Raw genomic sequence first — 15,466 nt, forward strand, 5'->3', positions numbered from 1 at the left:
TCAGTGATGGATACAACCAGACAGAGTCAGCAAGGAAAATGGAGGACCTGAGCAACCCTGAAACCGACGGCACTAGTACCTGTTCTTCCCAAGTGAACACGGAACATTCTCCAGGCCAGACCCTGTGTTACATCACAAGTCTCAATAAATTTAGAAAGACTGAAATCATACAGAGGATCTGTTCCAGTGACAGTGGAATGAAACTAAAAATCGAGAAAAGAAGGAAAATTGGAAATACGTGGAAATTGTCCAGGTGGCCAATAAGCATATGAAAGATAAGCATACATTGTTTGCTGTATATTGAAACCACAGAGCTATACCAGCACCTCCTCCTTTGCTATGCTATGCTATGCTAAGTCACTTCAGTCGTGTCCGACTCTGTACGACCCCATAGACGGCAGCCCACCAGGCTCCCCCGTCCCTGGGATTCTCCAAGCAAGAACACGAGTGGGTTGCCATTTCTTTCTCCAATGCATGAAAGTGAAAAGTGAAAGTGAAGTCGCTCAGTCGTGTCCAACTCTTAGCGACCCCATGGACTGCAGCCTACCAGGCTCCTCCGTCCATGGGATTTTCCAAGCAAGAGTACTGGAGTGGGGTGCCATTGCCTTCTCCACCTCCTCCTTTAAATGGTTCCAATTAATTGGACTGACAAGATCAAGAGGTGGAGCAGTTGGAACTCCCATCGCACCGCCAGCGGGAATACAAATTCAAATAAGTACTTTGGAAATCTGGTGTAATCCACAAAGCTAAACATGTGTAGGCTCCACAACCCAGCCATTTCGTTCAAGGGACATACCTTACAGAAATGAGTGCTTACATAAGAATGAGTGTATACATAAACATTTCCATTATTTCTCTTCTTAATAGTTTCAGCTGGAAACAGCCAAATGTTCCTCAACACTAGAATAGATAAATGCACTGTAATATGTTCATTTGGTGGAATAGCGCGTATGCATGAAACAGTGCGTATATATGAAACTGCATGCACCAGTGTGGATGAATCCGGTAGATGTAAGTTGAAACAGCCAGTCACAAAGGAGTACGCAGTGGAATGGGTGATTTCAGTTATATGCCAGAAGAAACAAGCAGAGCTAATTTGTGATTATAGAAATTCTGATAGCGGTTTGTGGTAGACGATGCCCTTCACTAGTGCATAACGCCACCTTCTAAGGTTCTAAAAATATTTTGTAGCTTGATCTACATAGTGGGTACACAGGTGTATGTATGTGTAAATACTCATTGCACTCACTGTATGCTTAAGATTCGTGCGTTGTATTACATAAAACTTAATTCTCAGTTAAAAAAAATTTTTTTTTGACCACGTGTGGCATGCAGAACTTCCTCGACCAGGGATTGAACCTGCATTTACTGCAGACTCCGGAAGCTCGGAGTCTTAATCATTGGCCCACCAGGGAAATTCTAAAAAAAAAAGTTTTGAAGACATGAAGTCAGAAACAAAAGCACATCCATTTGCCAACTTTTTGATGTTAGTCCAAGCTTTTTCCTTTGCCAGTGGTGGATCCATTGTTTTCTATTCAGCCTGGTCTAGTGTAAACCATACCCTCAATGTGTTACACAAAATGTTATGGTCTGTCCTTTTAAACTGAAGCAGTTTTCGCAACAGTCTGAATCAGGATCCTTCTGGATTTTTGGTTCCCTGGTTTTTTTTTTTTTTCTTTTTTGGCCACACTGCCTGGCATGTGGAACTTCCCTGACCAGGGATCGAACCTGTGCCCCCGTGGAGTCTTAACTACTAGGCCACCAAGGAAGTCCTTCCCCAGTTTTTTCTTGTTGTCTTACGTGTATCCAATATGACCAGAAGTTTGTTTAGCATCTTGCCTTTATTACATTTCTAAAAATTTTCAGCCAGTAACCTATTTCATTAAGTAGTTTATGAATTGGGTTTCCTGTGACCAAAAAGGAGCTTGAAAATTCTAATTTAGAGGCTCCTGCGTTTCCTTGTAGCCCTGAAGTTTGATGACTGGTGTTTCGTACATTTGTGCAGTTCTCCTAGCACAGGAGGTGAGTGCAGCTGCAGTGATTCCCATGTCACTGTTATCTCAGCATGGATTCTACCTGCCATCATGTCCTGACTTTTCTCTCCTTTTTGTCCATTCCAGCTACCCACTGCTGAAGCTGCCCTTGCCAGGAACAGGACCTGTGGAATTCACCACTCCTGTGAAAGATTACTCGCCCCCACCTCTGACCTCTGACCACAAGCCTGGAGAGCCCAATGAGCAGCCAGAGTGGGTAGGTGCTCAGCATGTCCTGAGGAGCACCCTGGGCATTGGGTGCGGATTGGCCGTGGCAGGGGTTCTACGTGGAGTGAGGGTGGTCAGCTTCTGATGGGCGAATGCTTAACACTTGAACCACTTTATAAAGGCACTGAAAATATTTAGTTTACATTTAATAGTACATCCAGTCACACATTCCTGTTTTGAAAGGAAACACTAAATGGCATGGCAGGAAGGTGACTGTCCTGGAAAAGCTGGGTTGTGGTTGCCGTAGCTCCGGCTGGCTGGGTCTGGGTCCATACTGTGGGTACTCGGGCCAGGCAGTGCCCTGGCAAACGGACCTCTCCTCCTTGAGCCCAAGTGGTTGCGGGAACCACTGACTATCCCTGGAGAATGTTTTATCTTCCGAGTCCCATCACCATTTAATGTTAGCAGTGAGCGCTTAGCTTTTTCAAATCTGGTAGGTGCTGTTTTATCCTCACAGTGCAGTCAGGTAAAGCGTGCAGGTTCTGCTTGTTCGCCTGTTGGGCGAACTGAGCCGAGAATGGCAGTGTGCCTCAGTTTCAGTTCATTTGTCATGGGGTCAGCACTGGGTTAGAACTCCAGATCTCCTGACCTGAAGCCAGCTGCTACTTTTGAATCGTGCTGTCCTCAGCCAGCTGTCTCTGAGCTGAGCATGAATGCAAAACAGGAAGAAAACCTACAGGAATGCAAAACCTCCAGGTGAGGGTCTGGGCTGCGGGATGTAACCCGCGGGAACTCTGGACTCATTATTTGGAAACCTTACAGGAAATGATAAGCTCGTCCTGCTGGCTTGTACCTGCCAGCTGTGGATGACATGTTCTTCCCTCACGTGCTGGGCCCTGGTCCCATGGGTTGGTGCCGGGCTTGCTGAGTCTGTTGTTGAGGAGCAGAGCCCAGCTCAGGGCACACTGCTCCTCTTCTCCCACCCTCTCTGTGCCAGTGATTGCACATTCCTTCCTGTTGCCTTTCTGGGTAATGTAGCAGCCAGGTAACTTGATGTCAGCTTTGCTCTAATGTTGCTAAAGTAGAGATCTGGTTAGATAGGTGTGTGTTATGACTACACATGGTTTCAGGAGGAAGTAGAGAACACAGGCTCAGTGGTACTCAGCCACGAAGGTTAGGGTGAGCTGATGAGGCAGAAACCAGTTCATAGCTTCATGTCTCAGCTTGACACTTTGCTCATTGTGGGATCAAGCCTTTTGTCTCTTTTACTCTCTCTTAAAAAAGAAAAGTATTTATTTATGGCTCCACTGGGTCTTTATTGCAGCATGCGAGGTTCTCTCTAGTAGAGGTGCACGGGCTCAGTTGCCCAGCAGCATGTGGGGTCTTAGTTCCTCAACCAGGGATCGAAACTGCGTCCCCTGCATTGGAAGTAGAATTCTTAACCACTGGACCAGGAGGAAAGTCCCTCCATTAACCTCTTGATGGGGTTTTACCACATAATGGAGTTGATGGTTCCTGGTCACATTGGGGTAGTCTGCGTTTGTGAGTGTTTTGTGACTAGTAGAGTTCAGTGGGCCTGATGGTACAGCTAGGGGTCTATCCAAGGTCAGGGGTTCACTTGTTTGTGAGCCCTTTCCACTTCTTGATGTCCTCTTTTGGCCTGGGATGATGATAGTGTGGGGGTACAAAATAGCTTGAGGGTTTCTCTTTCTCACTGGGGTCTGCAGCCCCTGAAAGGTTGAGAAAGAGATGCAGGCCCTGGCTCAGTCACCTGGTGTCAGGCCTCTCTGTGGTCAGTTACCTCACCAGAATTGACTGTTGTAACAGTAAAGGTCAGCAATGCAGAACTTGTAAGGATTGCTTTAAGTATAAGGAACAGAAAACTCAGCCCAAACCTGGGGAAGTGAGAAGGGCATTTTGGGGTCATAGAGCTCACCCACAGGCAGGACTTACTAACCGACAGCATGGGTTAGGCCTCAGAAGGAGTCCATCCCTCAACTGTACCCGCTCCGGGTCAGCTCACTGTCCTCTTCCTAATGGGGGCTACAGCAGATTCAGCCCTGTGGGTGCCCGCTTGGCTCTGCATGGGATTACCTACCTGCTCCCACCCAAGACCCTGTGAGCAGGGAGGTGCTTTGCTGGTTGGCTTCATCACCACACTGCGGGTGAGAGACTGTTTCCAAAGGAAGATTAGGAAGTGCAGGCCCTGGGCAGCACAGCGCAAGCGCCTGCTGCTCACAGCAGGAAGCTGTGAGGTCCTTCATTCCTCATCCATTCCTTTATTATTCAGCACGTTTATTCCTTGTCTTCAGTGTGCCTGGCAGAATGATCGTGGGGACACATGGAGCCTCACTGCCCTGGAGGAGACGCACGGTGATTGGGAAGAGCACATGGAGATATGGGTTCTTTTGTCAACAGCACACAGGAGCCAGCCCCAGGAGCTTCCAGTGGTCAGTGCTGAAAAAAAAGATACATTTTGCAGCAAAATACATACATAGCTGAGTCCGTGTGCTTGAATAACTAAGTGGAGGAGAATAGACAGATCTGAGCAAAAAATTCTGAATTTATGTGGCCGCTCTGCCTTCAGAGAGGTGGAATCTAATCCCCTTCCTTCATTGTGGGCTGCGCACAGTGACTTCCTTCCAGAGAGTGCCAAGTGGAGAGGGGAGGAGAGAGTGGCTTTCCAGCGGAAACCCTGACAGATAGCTCTCGACACAGTGTTCAGGGTCACCATCAGCAGTGGCAGATCAGGTATGTACCTTGATGTGTGACGAGAAGGGTGCTTTACCTCTATGTTCTTCCTCTGCAAACACCGTAATCCCAGTCTGATCACGAGAAGAACATCAGACAAATCTGTGAGGAGTGGTCTACACAGTACCAGCACTCCTCATGACTGTCAAGGTCATCAGAAAAAGAGAGTCCAAGAAACTGTCCCAGCCAAGAGAAGCCTCACAAGACAGGACAGCTGGATATAACATGGTATCTTGGATGAGATCTCAGGAGAGAGAAAGGACATGGGGACAAGCTGAGGAAATCTGGTTTCCTTACTTTGCCTTGGTGATAGTTTCTCAGACTTGCCTTGTTCTCGATGAGCTTGACAGTTTCGAGGAGTGTTCCTCAAGCGGGGCTTTGTTTCTATCTCTCTAGACTAGTCTCAGCTTGTGGGGTTTTAGAAGGAAGACTGCAGAGGTCAGGTGTCATTCTTTTCACATCTGTCAGCCTCCTAAAGTATTTTTTTTTTAATTTCTGTAAAGTTTAGTCTTTGTGCTCTGAAGTTCTTGGCACCATCAGGGGTTTTCTTGTGGTTTTTTGTTTTTAGTCTTTTTTACAGAAATATGAAACATCTAGTTGTGGTTTTCTTTTTTGAGAACTGTATTTATTTCTGGTTGTGCTGGGTCTCCATCGCTGCGAGTGGGCTTCTCTAGTTGCCTCGAGTGGAGGCTGCCTTTTAGGCGCAGTGTGCGGGCTTCTCAATGTGGTGACTTCTCTTGTGGAGCACAGGCCCGAGAGTGCTCAGGTTTTGGTAGTCGTGCCTCTCGGGCTCAGTAGTTGAGGCGCACGGGCTTCGTTGCCTCGCAGCATCTGGAATCTTCCTGGACCAGGGTTTGAACCCATGTCTCCTGCATTGGCAGGTGAATTCCTAACTACTGGACCATCAGGGAGGTGCTTAGTTGTGGTTTTAAATTTGCATTTTTCAGATGAATATTGTTGAGGTCTTGTTGTATTTGCACATCTTCCTTTGTGAAGTGTTTCAGTATTTTGCTCATTTTGAGCTGAGTTGTGTGGATTTTTTTTAATATGCAAAGCTATTCAAAGAAGTATATTGATAATGGAAAAAGTGCAATAATCTAGATATCCTTATATAGAGAAATAACTGAATTATACTACACCCATAAACTTGAATGTACCCATTAAATAGATTTTTAAGCTCAACAAAGTAGATTAAGTAGGAAAAGCCGAAGATAAAACAGTATGTGTACTATACCAACCATTTAAAAAATACATGCATAGAAAAAGTATTAATTGCTTAATCATGTCCAAGTCTGTGACCCCATGGACTGTAGCCTGCCAGACTCCTCTGTCCATTGAGTTCTCCAGGCAAGAATTCTGGAATGGGTTGCCATTTCCTGCTGCAGGGGATCTTCCCAACCCAGGGATCAAAACCAGGTCTCCTGCATTGCAACCAGGGAAGCCCTGGTGCGTGGGAAAAAAACTAGTATCAAATCCATTAAAATGCAAACAACACTTACTTTTAGGTTGTGTATTACAATAGACTTGCATTGCTTTTACAAAAAGAAAAAAAAAAGATAAATTTTCAAAAAGATTAAACGCTAGCACTTTCTCTAACAAACTTTCCCTGTTTCTTGTTTAATGTATCTTAGAAAGGAGTTTGTACCAAGAGAATAGTTTATCATTCTTCTTAACAGGTTAAACATGGACAGGTACAGGTTTTCAGGGATATGTAATTGTAACTGGCATTTTTGCCTCTTAAGTGATTTTCCCTCCCCTTAGGAAAAGTTTATATTTAGAATTGTTGCAGGATAACTGTGATGTCCCTATTCTTCCCATGTGAAGCTTATAAGCCTTTACTTTTTAAAAATGTATTTTTAATTGGAGGATAAATTGCTTTACAGTGTTGTGTGGGTTTCTGCCATAATGTTAGTCACTCAGTTGTGTCTGACTCTGTGCGACCCCATGGACTGTAGCCTGCCAGGCTCCTCTGTCCATGGGATGCTCCAGGAAAGAATACTGGAGTGGGTTGCCATTCCTTTCTCCAGGGGATCTTCCCAACCCAGGGATCGAACCCTGGTCTCCTGCATTACAGGCAGATTCTTTACCATCCAAGCCACCTGGGAAGCCCATACATCAGCTTTCTGCCATACATCAGCATGAATCAGCCATAGGCAGGCATATGTCCCCTCCCTCATGAACTTCCCTCCCAGCCCCCACCCCATCCCACCCCTCTAGGTTGTTAGGGAGCACTGTTGAGCTCCCTGTATATACACAGGGACTTCCCACTAGCTGTCTGTTTTACATACGGTAATGTTTCAGTGCGCTCTCTCAATTCGCCCCACCTTCACCTTCCCCCGTCGTGTCCTTAAGTCTGTTCTCTGTGTCTGCATCTCTGTTGTTGTTCAGTTGCCGAGACATGTCTGACCCTTTGTGACCCCATGGACTGCAGCACGCCAGGCTTCCCTGACCCATACCATCTCCCAGGGTTTCCCCAAGTTCATGTTTATTGAATCGGTGATGCCACCCAATCATCTCCCCCTCTGTCCTCCCCTTCTCCTTGTGCCCTCAGTCTTTCCCAGGATCAGGGTCTTTCCCACTGAGTCAGCTCTTTGCATCAGGTGGCCAAAGTATTGGAGCTTCAGCATCAGTCCTTCCAATGAAGGATCGATTTCCTTTAAGACTGACTGGTTTGATTTTCTTGCTGTCCAAGGGACGCTCAAGAGTCTTTAGTACCACAGTTCGAAGGCATCAGTTCTTCTGTGCTTTGCCTTCCTTATGGTCCAGCTCTCACATCCATACATGGCTACTGGAAAGACCGTAGCCTTGACTAGATGGACCTTTGTTGGCGAAGTGATGTCTTTCCTTTTAAACACACTGTCCAGGTTTGCCATAACTTTCCTGCCAAGAAGCTGTCATCTTCTAATTTCATGGCTGCAGTCACCATCCACAGTGATTTTAGAGCCCAAGAAGAGGAAATGTGTCCCTGCTTCCACCTTTTCCCCTTCTATTTGCCATGAAGTCATAGCACCAGATGCCATGACATTCGTTTTTTTAATATTGAGTTTTAAGCCAACTTTTTTCACTTTCCTTTTTCACCCTTATCAAAAGGCTCTTTATAGTTCCTGTTTGCTTTCTGCCATTAAAGTAGTATCATCTCCATACCTGAGTTGGTTGATATTTCTCCCAGCAATCTTGATTCCAGCTTGTAACTCATTCAGCCTGGCTTTTTGAATGATGTGCTCTGTGTACAGTTTAAATAAACAGGTTGACAGTAAACAGCCCTGTCATATCCTTTCTCAGTCTTGAACCAGTAAGTTGTTCCATACAAGGTTCTGACTGTAGCTTCTTGACCCGCATAAGATTTCTCAGGAGACAGGTAAGATAGTCTGGTATTCTCATCTCTTTAAGAGTTTTCCACAGTTTGTTATGATCCACGCAGTCAAAGGCTTTAGGGTAGTCAGTGCTGCTGCTGCTAAGTCACTTCAGTCGTGTCCGACTCTGTGCGACCCCATAGACAGCAGCCCATCAGGCTCCCCGTCCCTGGGATTCTCCAGGCAAGAGTACTGAAATTGGGTTGCCATTTCCTTCTCCAGTGCATGAAAGTGAAAAGTGAAAGTGAAGTCGCTCAGTCTCTCCTACTCCTAGTGACCCCATGGACTGCAGCCCACCAGGCTCCTCCATCCATGGAATTTTTCAGGCAAGAGTACTGGAGTGGGGTGCCATGTAGTTAGTGAAACAGAGGTAAATGTTTTTCTGGAATTCCCTTGCTTTCTCTATGATCCAGAGAATGTTGGCAATTTGATCTCTGGTTCCTCAGCCTTTCTAAACCCAGCTTACAAATCTGGAAGTTCTCATTTCACATAATGCTGAAGCCTACCTTGAAGGATTTTGAGCATTGCCTTGCTAGCACGGGAGATGAGGGTGTGACTAGTAAGATACATGACTCGTCTCCCGTGCATCTCTGTTGCTGCCCTACAGACAGGTTCACCTGTACCATTTTTCTAGATTCTGTATATATGCATTGCTATGTGATACTTGTTTTTCTCTTTCTGACTTCACTCTGAATAACAGGCCCTAGATTGACCCACCTCGCTGGAACTGACTCGGATCTGTTCCTTTGTGTGGCTGAGTGATACCCATTGCATATGTGTGCCCCAAGGTCTGTGTTCGCTCACCTGTCAGTGGGCATCTAGGTTGCTTCCAAGTCCTGGCTGTTGTAAACAGTGCTGCAGTGAGCATTGGGGTACACGTGTCGTTCTCAATTATGGTGTTTTCAGAGTGTATGGCCAGTAGTGGGATTTTGGGTCATATGGTAGTTTTATGCTTAGTTTTAAAGAAAAGCTCCACACTGTTCTCCACAGTGTCTGTGTCAGTTTACATTGCCATCAACAGTGCAAGAAGTTTCCCTTTTCTCCACATCCTCTCCAGCATTTATTGTTTGTAGATATTTTGATGATGGCCTATAGTTCCTTTGCTGTGCAGAAGCTTTTAAGTTTAGTTAGATCCCATTTATTTTTGTTTTTATTTCCATCATTCTAGGACATGGGTCATAGAAGATCTTGCTATGATTTATGTCAAAGAGTGTTCTGCCTAAGTTTTCCTCTTAAGGGTTTTATAGTTTCTGGTGTTACATTTAGGTCTGAAATCCGTTTTGAGTTTATCTTTGTGTGTGGCATTAGGAAGTGTTATAGTTTCATCCTCTTAGGGGTGGCTCTCCAGTTTTCCCAACACCACTTACTGAAGAGACTGTCTTTTCTCCTTTGTATATTCTTGCCTCCTTTGTCAAAGATAAGGTGCCCGTAGGTGTGTGGGTGATGGATTTCTTTTACTGAGTTATAATTCTTTCTGTGTGCTGGAGGTGTCTCTCTGTGTAGCCCTCTTCTCCCCTTTTACTGATGTGTTCCCGCACTGAGATGGAGGCTGCACCCTGCGGTTGGGCCTCGTGCGTGTCTGTCCTCCAGAAAGGACTCTAATCAACTCTGCCGGCATCTTGTGCCCTGGGTTAGGCCTGGCGTGTGTTGGAGTCACTGATCACCCCCATGTGGGGGTGCGGGGAGGTCAGTTCCCACTGGGAGGAGGGGTGTTTTTACCAGGGCAAAGCAGAAAGGTGAAGACTTCCCGTTTCTCAGCTGTGTGACCTTGGGCAGCTTATGTAACGACTCTGTACCTTAGTTTCCACATTCGTAAAATGGGGATAATAGTTACACCTGCATTATAGTTGTCACAGGATGAAGTGAAAGGATGCAAATTCAGGTCGGCGTCTGGCCCATCGCTGGCATCTGTAAATGAGTCTGGCTGTCACCACTGTCCTTGCTTACATCTGGCCAGGGCGGAGGGCCGGGTGGAGGTTCCTGTGCTCAGAGGTTCAAAGTGCACTGGGCGTGTTCTCCGTGTCTGTCACCAAGAGACCGAAGTCTGAAGTGAGGCTTTCTTCTTGGAGCTTGATAGGTGATCAGGTAGTTGGGACCAAGTTAAATCCTGGGCTCTGGAGTTTAAATGAATCCCCTCAGCAGTGGGAAGCTGAGCCCTTAGAGGCAGCGACTTGGTGTGAGAGTGGTGGTAAGATGGTCAGTCTTAGAGAAACCTGGAGATGGGGATGATGGTGCCTAGGAGGAGGGTGAGGGGGCCAGAGAGGGGAAGGGGGCTTCATTTTATAGGGATCGCAAGGCTACCTGTAAGAGCTTTAGGACATAATGATACACTAGATGGAACTGGCGTGCATCGGGCTACATGCCTTACTGGCTGGTTGCTTGTGTTGTGTTGTTTGGTCCGCACAGTGATCTGCCGAGCTCTGAGGGTCTGTCCCCGTTTCCCTCAAGTCTGGGACTGAGGCTTGGAAAGCATAGAGACCCTTGTCCAAGGCACGCAGCTGGGGGTGGAGCTAGAATGTGAAGCCCAGCATGGCCCCTGCGCCTCCCCCCACAGCCATTCCCCGCCTGTCCAGGGCTGGGGAACAAGGAGCAGGAGCCCTGTCCTCAAGGAGCTGAGCGCTGGGAGTGCTGTCAGGGGCCCCTGGGTATGTCAGCGCACAGGCAAAGGGCCTGGAGCTCTAGGATGTTTTCTCTGAAAGTGAAGGATGGATTGTGTGTGTGTGTGTGTGTGTGTGTTTAAACAAGCTTTTTTTTTTTTTAATTTATTTTTGGCTGTGCTGTATCTTTGTTGCTGCGCTGGCTTTTCTCCAGTTGCCGTGCGCAGGCCTCTCATTGCAGTCGCCTCTCTTGGTGCGGAGCTAGGGTGTGCGGGTTTCAGCACCCTAGGGCTCCCGGGCTATAGAGCACAGGCTAAACAGACATGGTTCACGGGCTTAACTGCTCCACAACACGTGGGATCTTCTCAGACCAGGGATCAAACCTGTGTCCATTGATGGGCGAATTCTTTACCACTGGACCACCAGGGAGGCCCCGGGATCGTGTTTAAAGCAACAACAAGCCTGAGATGTCCTGCTCTGGCCTGGCCCTGCTAGACTGGATCACCATGGGAACCTGGGCCTCACGCCAGGCCCTGCCTGCCGGTCCGCCTGGGTGCCTGGGCTTCCAGGCCAGCCCTGCAGTGTGGGCGGTGGCGACCTAAGCCTGAATGCGAGGTTTCCGAGGAGCCCAGGTCAGGGCTCTCATGCTGAGACGGTGGCAGCTGAGACCCCGCGGGCCCTAGGACCTCAGCTCCCCTCCGGCACTGCTGTGCTGGGCCTTTGCTTCTGCTCCCTGTTCTCCATGGGATCCACATGGGTCAGAACCACCCCGGCATGTAGGACTCACAGATTGGGAATTGGGCAGCCCCGGGCTTGACTCCTGCCTGTGCTGCTGTGTGGCCTTGGGCATACTCTTGCTATCTCTCTGAGATAACAAGATTTTCTTATCTGGGTCCTCTAGCTCAGGGTCCCTTACTATGAAGGCTGCAGTTGTCTCAGAGCCTGCATCCACATCAGACAGTGAGGGAAGCACGCCCCCTGCAGGCTGTGGGCTGGGGCCTCTGGTCCCTCACTGGGTATTGGCTGGAAGTCCCCTCAGTTCCGTGCCTTGTGGACCTTTTTGGAGCGTCTCACAATTCGGCTGACATCACCAGAGTGGTGGCTGTAAGGACGGGGCCAAGGAAGAGTCAGTATGTTTTTTCCTTCCATTTAAAACAAATTGTGGCAGCAAAAGCACCAAGTCCTACCCCCTGGCGCACCAGGGAATTCCCTCTCTTAACTAAGCGTACCGTTCAGTGGTATTAAGTGCATTCACATTGTACAACCATTACCACCATCCTTCTCTATAATGCTTCATCTCACAAAACAGAAACCCTGCACCAGTCAAACAATAACGCTGTACTCACCCTTCTCCAACCCCTGATAACCATCTTTCCGCTCTCTGACACTCTGGATTTGACTCCTTCAGGCACCTCATACCAGTGGACTCAGGTGGTGTTTGCCTTTTTGTGCTTGGTTTATTTCACTTAGCATAATGGCCTTAACAGTAATAGTCTTTTGTAGCCCAATCTCAGAAATAAAGAGCTCATCATTTTGCTATATTCTGTTTTTCAGAAGCAAGTCACCAGGTCCAGCCCACTCTCCAGCGGAATTACGCTTGAGCGTGAGCATGAGGAAGTGGGGCTTACTGGGGGCCACGTTAGAAGCCCCATCTGTGAGGGCCCCTCCCTCTGTTCCCAGAGGCACCTGGACTCCACTGGCCCTTAGGCGCTCTCCATCAGCCATTTAGGATACCTTGTGTCGTCTGTTTCCGTGTCGTAGGCTTCCATGTCTGTGTCTTACTCGAGTTTCAGGCGGGGATTATGGTAAGGCCCAGCAGTAAGTGGTAGGTCCTGCCCACCTCTTCTGCTCCCACGTTCATGCCTGCCAGCTACCAGCATCCGCATCTCATTTGTCAAAGATATCTGGCACGGAAGGCCTGAGGTGCTGGAGAATTCACATCCCCTAGGAGCTGCCCTTATCCTGTAACTGTAGGAGGAGTTGGTGTGTAACCTCAGCCGCCATCCTTTATGTGGGGTAACTCAGCTAAACCATCATCCACAAGGGTCACTTGCTCAGCAGCCCACCCTTGGTGGTGGCCTTCCTTGCCCTGCCCTGTCCCTGCTCCCCTGCCCGTGTTCACACCACCTCCTGAGGACACCATGTGTCCAGGGTGTGCTGCTGGGGGAACCCCAACCGAGACAGTGAGTGGGACAGTGAATGAATGACGAGAGTTAGGCTCCTGCCTGTTAGGTAAACCACTGTAAGAGAGTTGGGATGCCTGGAAGAGGGGAGTTGAGGGCACATACACTGGACGATGAGTTTGATACAGACATGCTAAACTGACCCAAGATCCTGAAAGAGCTGGGCAGATGTGGGATAGCCGCTTGGAGAGTTCAGCTGGAAGTCGGGAAGGCGAGTGAGGGCTGGCCTGCAGACGGAGGGCCAGGCGAAGCGCACGGCTGTGCATGGGCTCTCCTCTCTGTGGTTTTGCCTGGTGAGCCTCACCTGCTGAGGAGTGGGAGCAGATGAGCAGGGGGGTTTACCTGAGCAGATGGAAGGTCAAAGGAGAGAGAGGCGTGTGGGGCCGAGGGGGTTCAGATTCTGTGCAATCTGAAAGCCGTGGATCCTCTCCCCTAACAATGACGAGGTTATGATAGTAGAGACACTTCTGAGAAGAAATGTGAGTTGGTCAGGGTGCTTACAGAACTCCTGGGGCCATCCCAAGAGCCCTGATGGAGAACTCTGGTTCTGAAGTACATTCTTTGTTGCTCTGCTGAAATGGAGGCCTGGTGGGGTCTGGGTTTGGACTGGAGGGCCAGGGAGCAGTCCTGCTTGGAAACTGAAGCTTCAGTTGGGCCCCGGGTTGAGGGGTGGAGGAGGTGGTCTCTGCGGTCACAGCCTCGTGCCCACTGGGAACAGTCTGGCGGCTCTACCGGGCCAGCTGTCCCTGGGTGCCATGCCATGTCCTTCGCGGAGATGCTGGAGGGTGCTCACCCCAGTGTCGCTCTCCCTTTGGAGCTGCGAGCTGGGTCGAGTCGAGGAGCTCAGGTGGCGTCCGTTCTGTGCAGGTCCCTCTGCACCTCCTGACATCGTCTGCCAGGTCTGGTCTGTGCAGAAGGCTAAGCTGGTGAGGCTTCTATCCCCAGCGCCTGTCAGAAATGCACATTTCACCAAGGCTCAGGTGGTGCCTGGGGTGCTTTGTATGATCAGTATTTTGGCCTGTGCTTATGCTGGAGCACCACGTTGTTGCTGGTGGATGGCATGCTCTCCTCACACCCGCCCTTCAGAGTTCCTGACAGCCGCACAGGTGTCGGGACGTCCTCCCATCCCCAACCAGGCCCAGCTCCCTCCAGCCGGCACCTCACAGCACCCCATGGCTGCAGGCTGGCCTTCCCTGTCTCCGGGTAGATGATGGTCTAACTTTAGTGTTCCCTGGAGCGCTGCTTTGTAAGGTCGCCCTTCCCTCTGAGACAGTCAGGGCTTTTCTTCGTCACCTGGTTAAAACCCAGACAGTTCAGTCAGGCGTCATCCCGGCCCCCTCATTGCCCTATGATTTCCATTACTCCCATCAGGACACCCCTGTGCTGTCTGAGCTGCCCCTGCCCCCTCCTGCCCCCCGCCTCCTGACTACCCCTCCCGCCCCTCCACTACCCGCTCCTCACCGCCTCACCTCCCCTCCCACCCTCCCACTACCCCTCCCACCCTCCCACTACCCCTCCCACCTCACAGCCCCCACGCAGCTCCTCCCGGCCATAACCCTGCCGCGGCCAGTCCAGTCTTGTTTTGGGGCTGCTTCTCGACATGTCCACCGCTGGGAGTCGTTCCTTGCCTGTTATGTGTGTGTCACTTTGTCACTTAAGTGCATTTAAGGATATACGGCAGGTTCTGGTGAGGGGAGTGTGGTGTTTCAGTGAGATCTGGGTAGGAATCCTCACATCCTGCTCAAGTCCGGAGACCTGGAGTCACTTTGCGTCTCATAGGAGAGTCGTGCTGGCCAGTGAGAGGACACGCCACACCTGTGCTCGCTTACATGTCCATGGACACTTAGTCTCTGCTTGCACTGTGTGTGTGCACACGCGTCCTAGTGATGCTGCAGTGTGAACGTCATTATCCCCATGTCACGCTGAAGAAACTGAAATCCAGAGACGTCAAAGTTATTTCCAAGGCCACACACTTCGGAGAGCAGAGATTTAAGACTGGGTCTGCTGAGCTCAAAATCCACTGACCTGCAAGTGGCAAGACCAGGGTCAGCACGGTGGGTTCTGCCCTTGGGGAGCTTGTGGCCTCTTGGCAGGTCCTCAGGCGTTTGGCGTCAAGGGCTGGGTGATACAGGTCTTGTGCAGGCTTTGAGGGTCACTCTGTCTGTTGTGAACTCTCACCTTTCATTGTTGTGTGAAAGCAGAACAGTGTGGAATGGGGTGGCTGTGGCTCTGTTCCAGGAAAACTTTCTTTAGTAAAACAGGTGCCAGACTCAGTTAATGGCCTGTGGTCACTGTTCTGTTGAGAAATAGGTAGGAAAGTGGTTTATTCAGTGGTGAGAAGGCCCTTGTGAACGTCTTCATTATTTAAAAAAAAATTTTTT

The 15,466-nt window shown here is 49.1% G+C and overlaps 1 protein-coding gene across 2 annotated transcripts in view; it reads left to right on the forward strand.

Annotated features, from left to right (window-relative positions):
- Positions 1–15,466, forward strand: part of SCAP (SREBF chaperone) — a 50,081-nt gene that overhangs the window by 20,727 nt on the left and 13,888 nt on the right. For both annotated transcript variants that reach the window (XM_019984621.2, XM_019984622.2), the window contains exon 2: positions 2,121–2,250. In XM_019984621.2, the coding sequence (XP_019840180.2) occupies positions 2,121–2,250 (130 nt within the window). The remainder of the gene's footprint in view (positions 1–2,120; positions 2,251–15,466) is intronic.

The sequence above is a fragment of the Bos indicus genome, chromosome 22 (assembly GCF_029378745.1).
Source record: "Bos indicus isolate NIAB-ARS_2022 breed Sahiwal x Tharparkar chromosome 22, NIAB-ARS_B.indTharparkar_mat_pri_1.0, whole genome shotgun sequence".
Lineage (NCBI taxonomy): Eukaryota > Metazoa > Chordata > Mammalia > Artiodactyla > Bovidae > Bos > Bos indicus.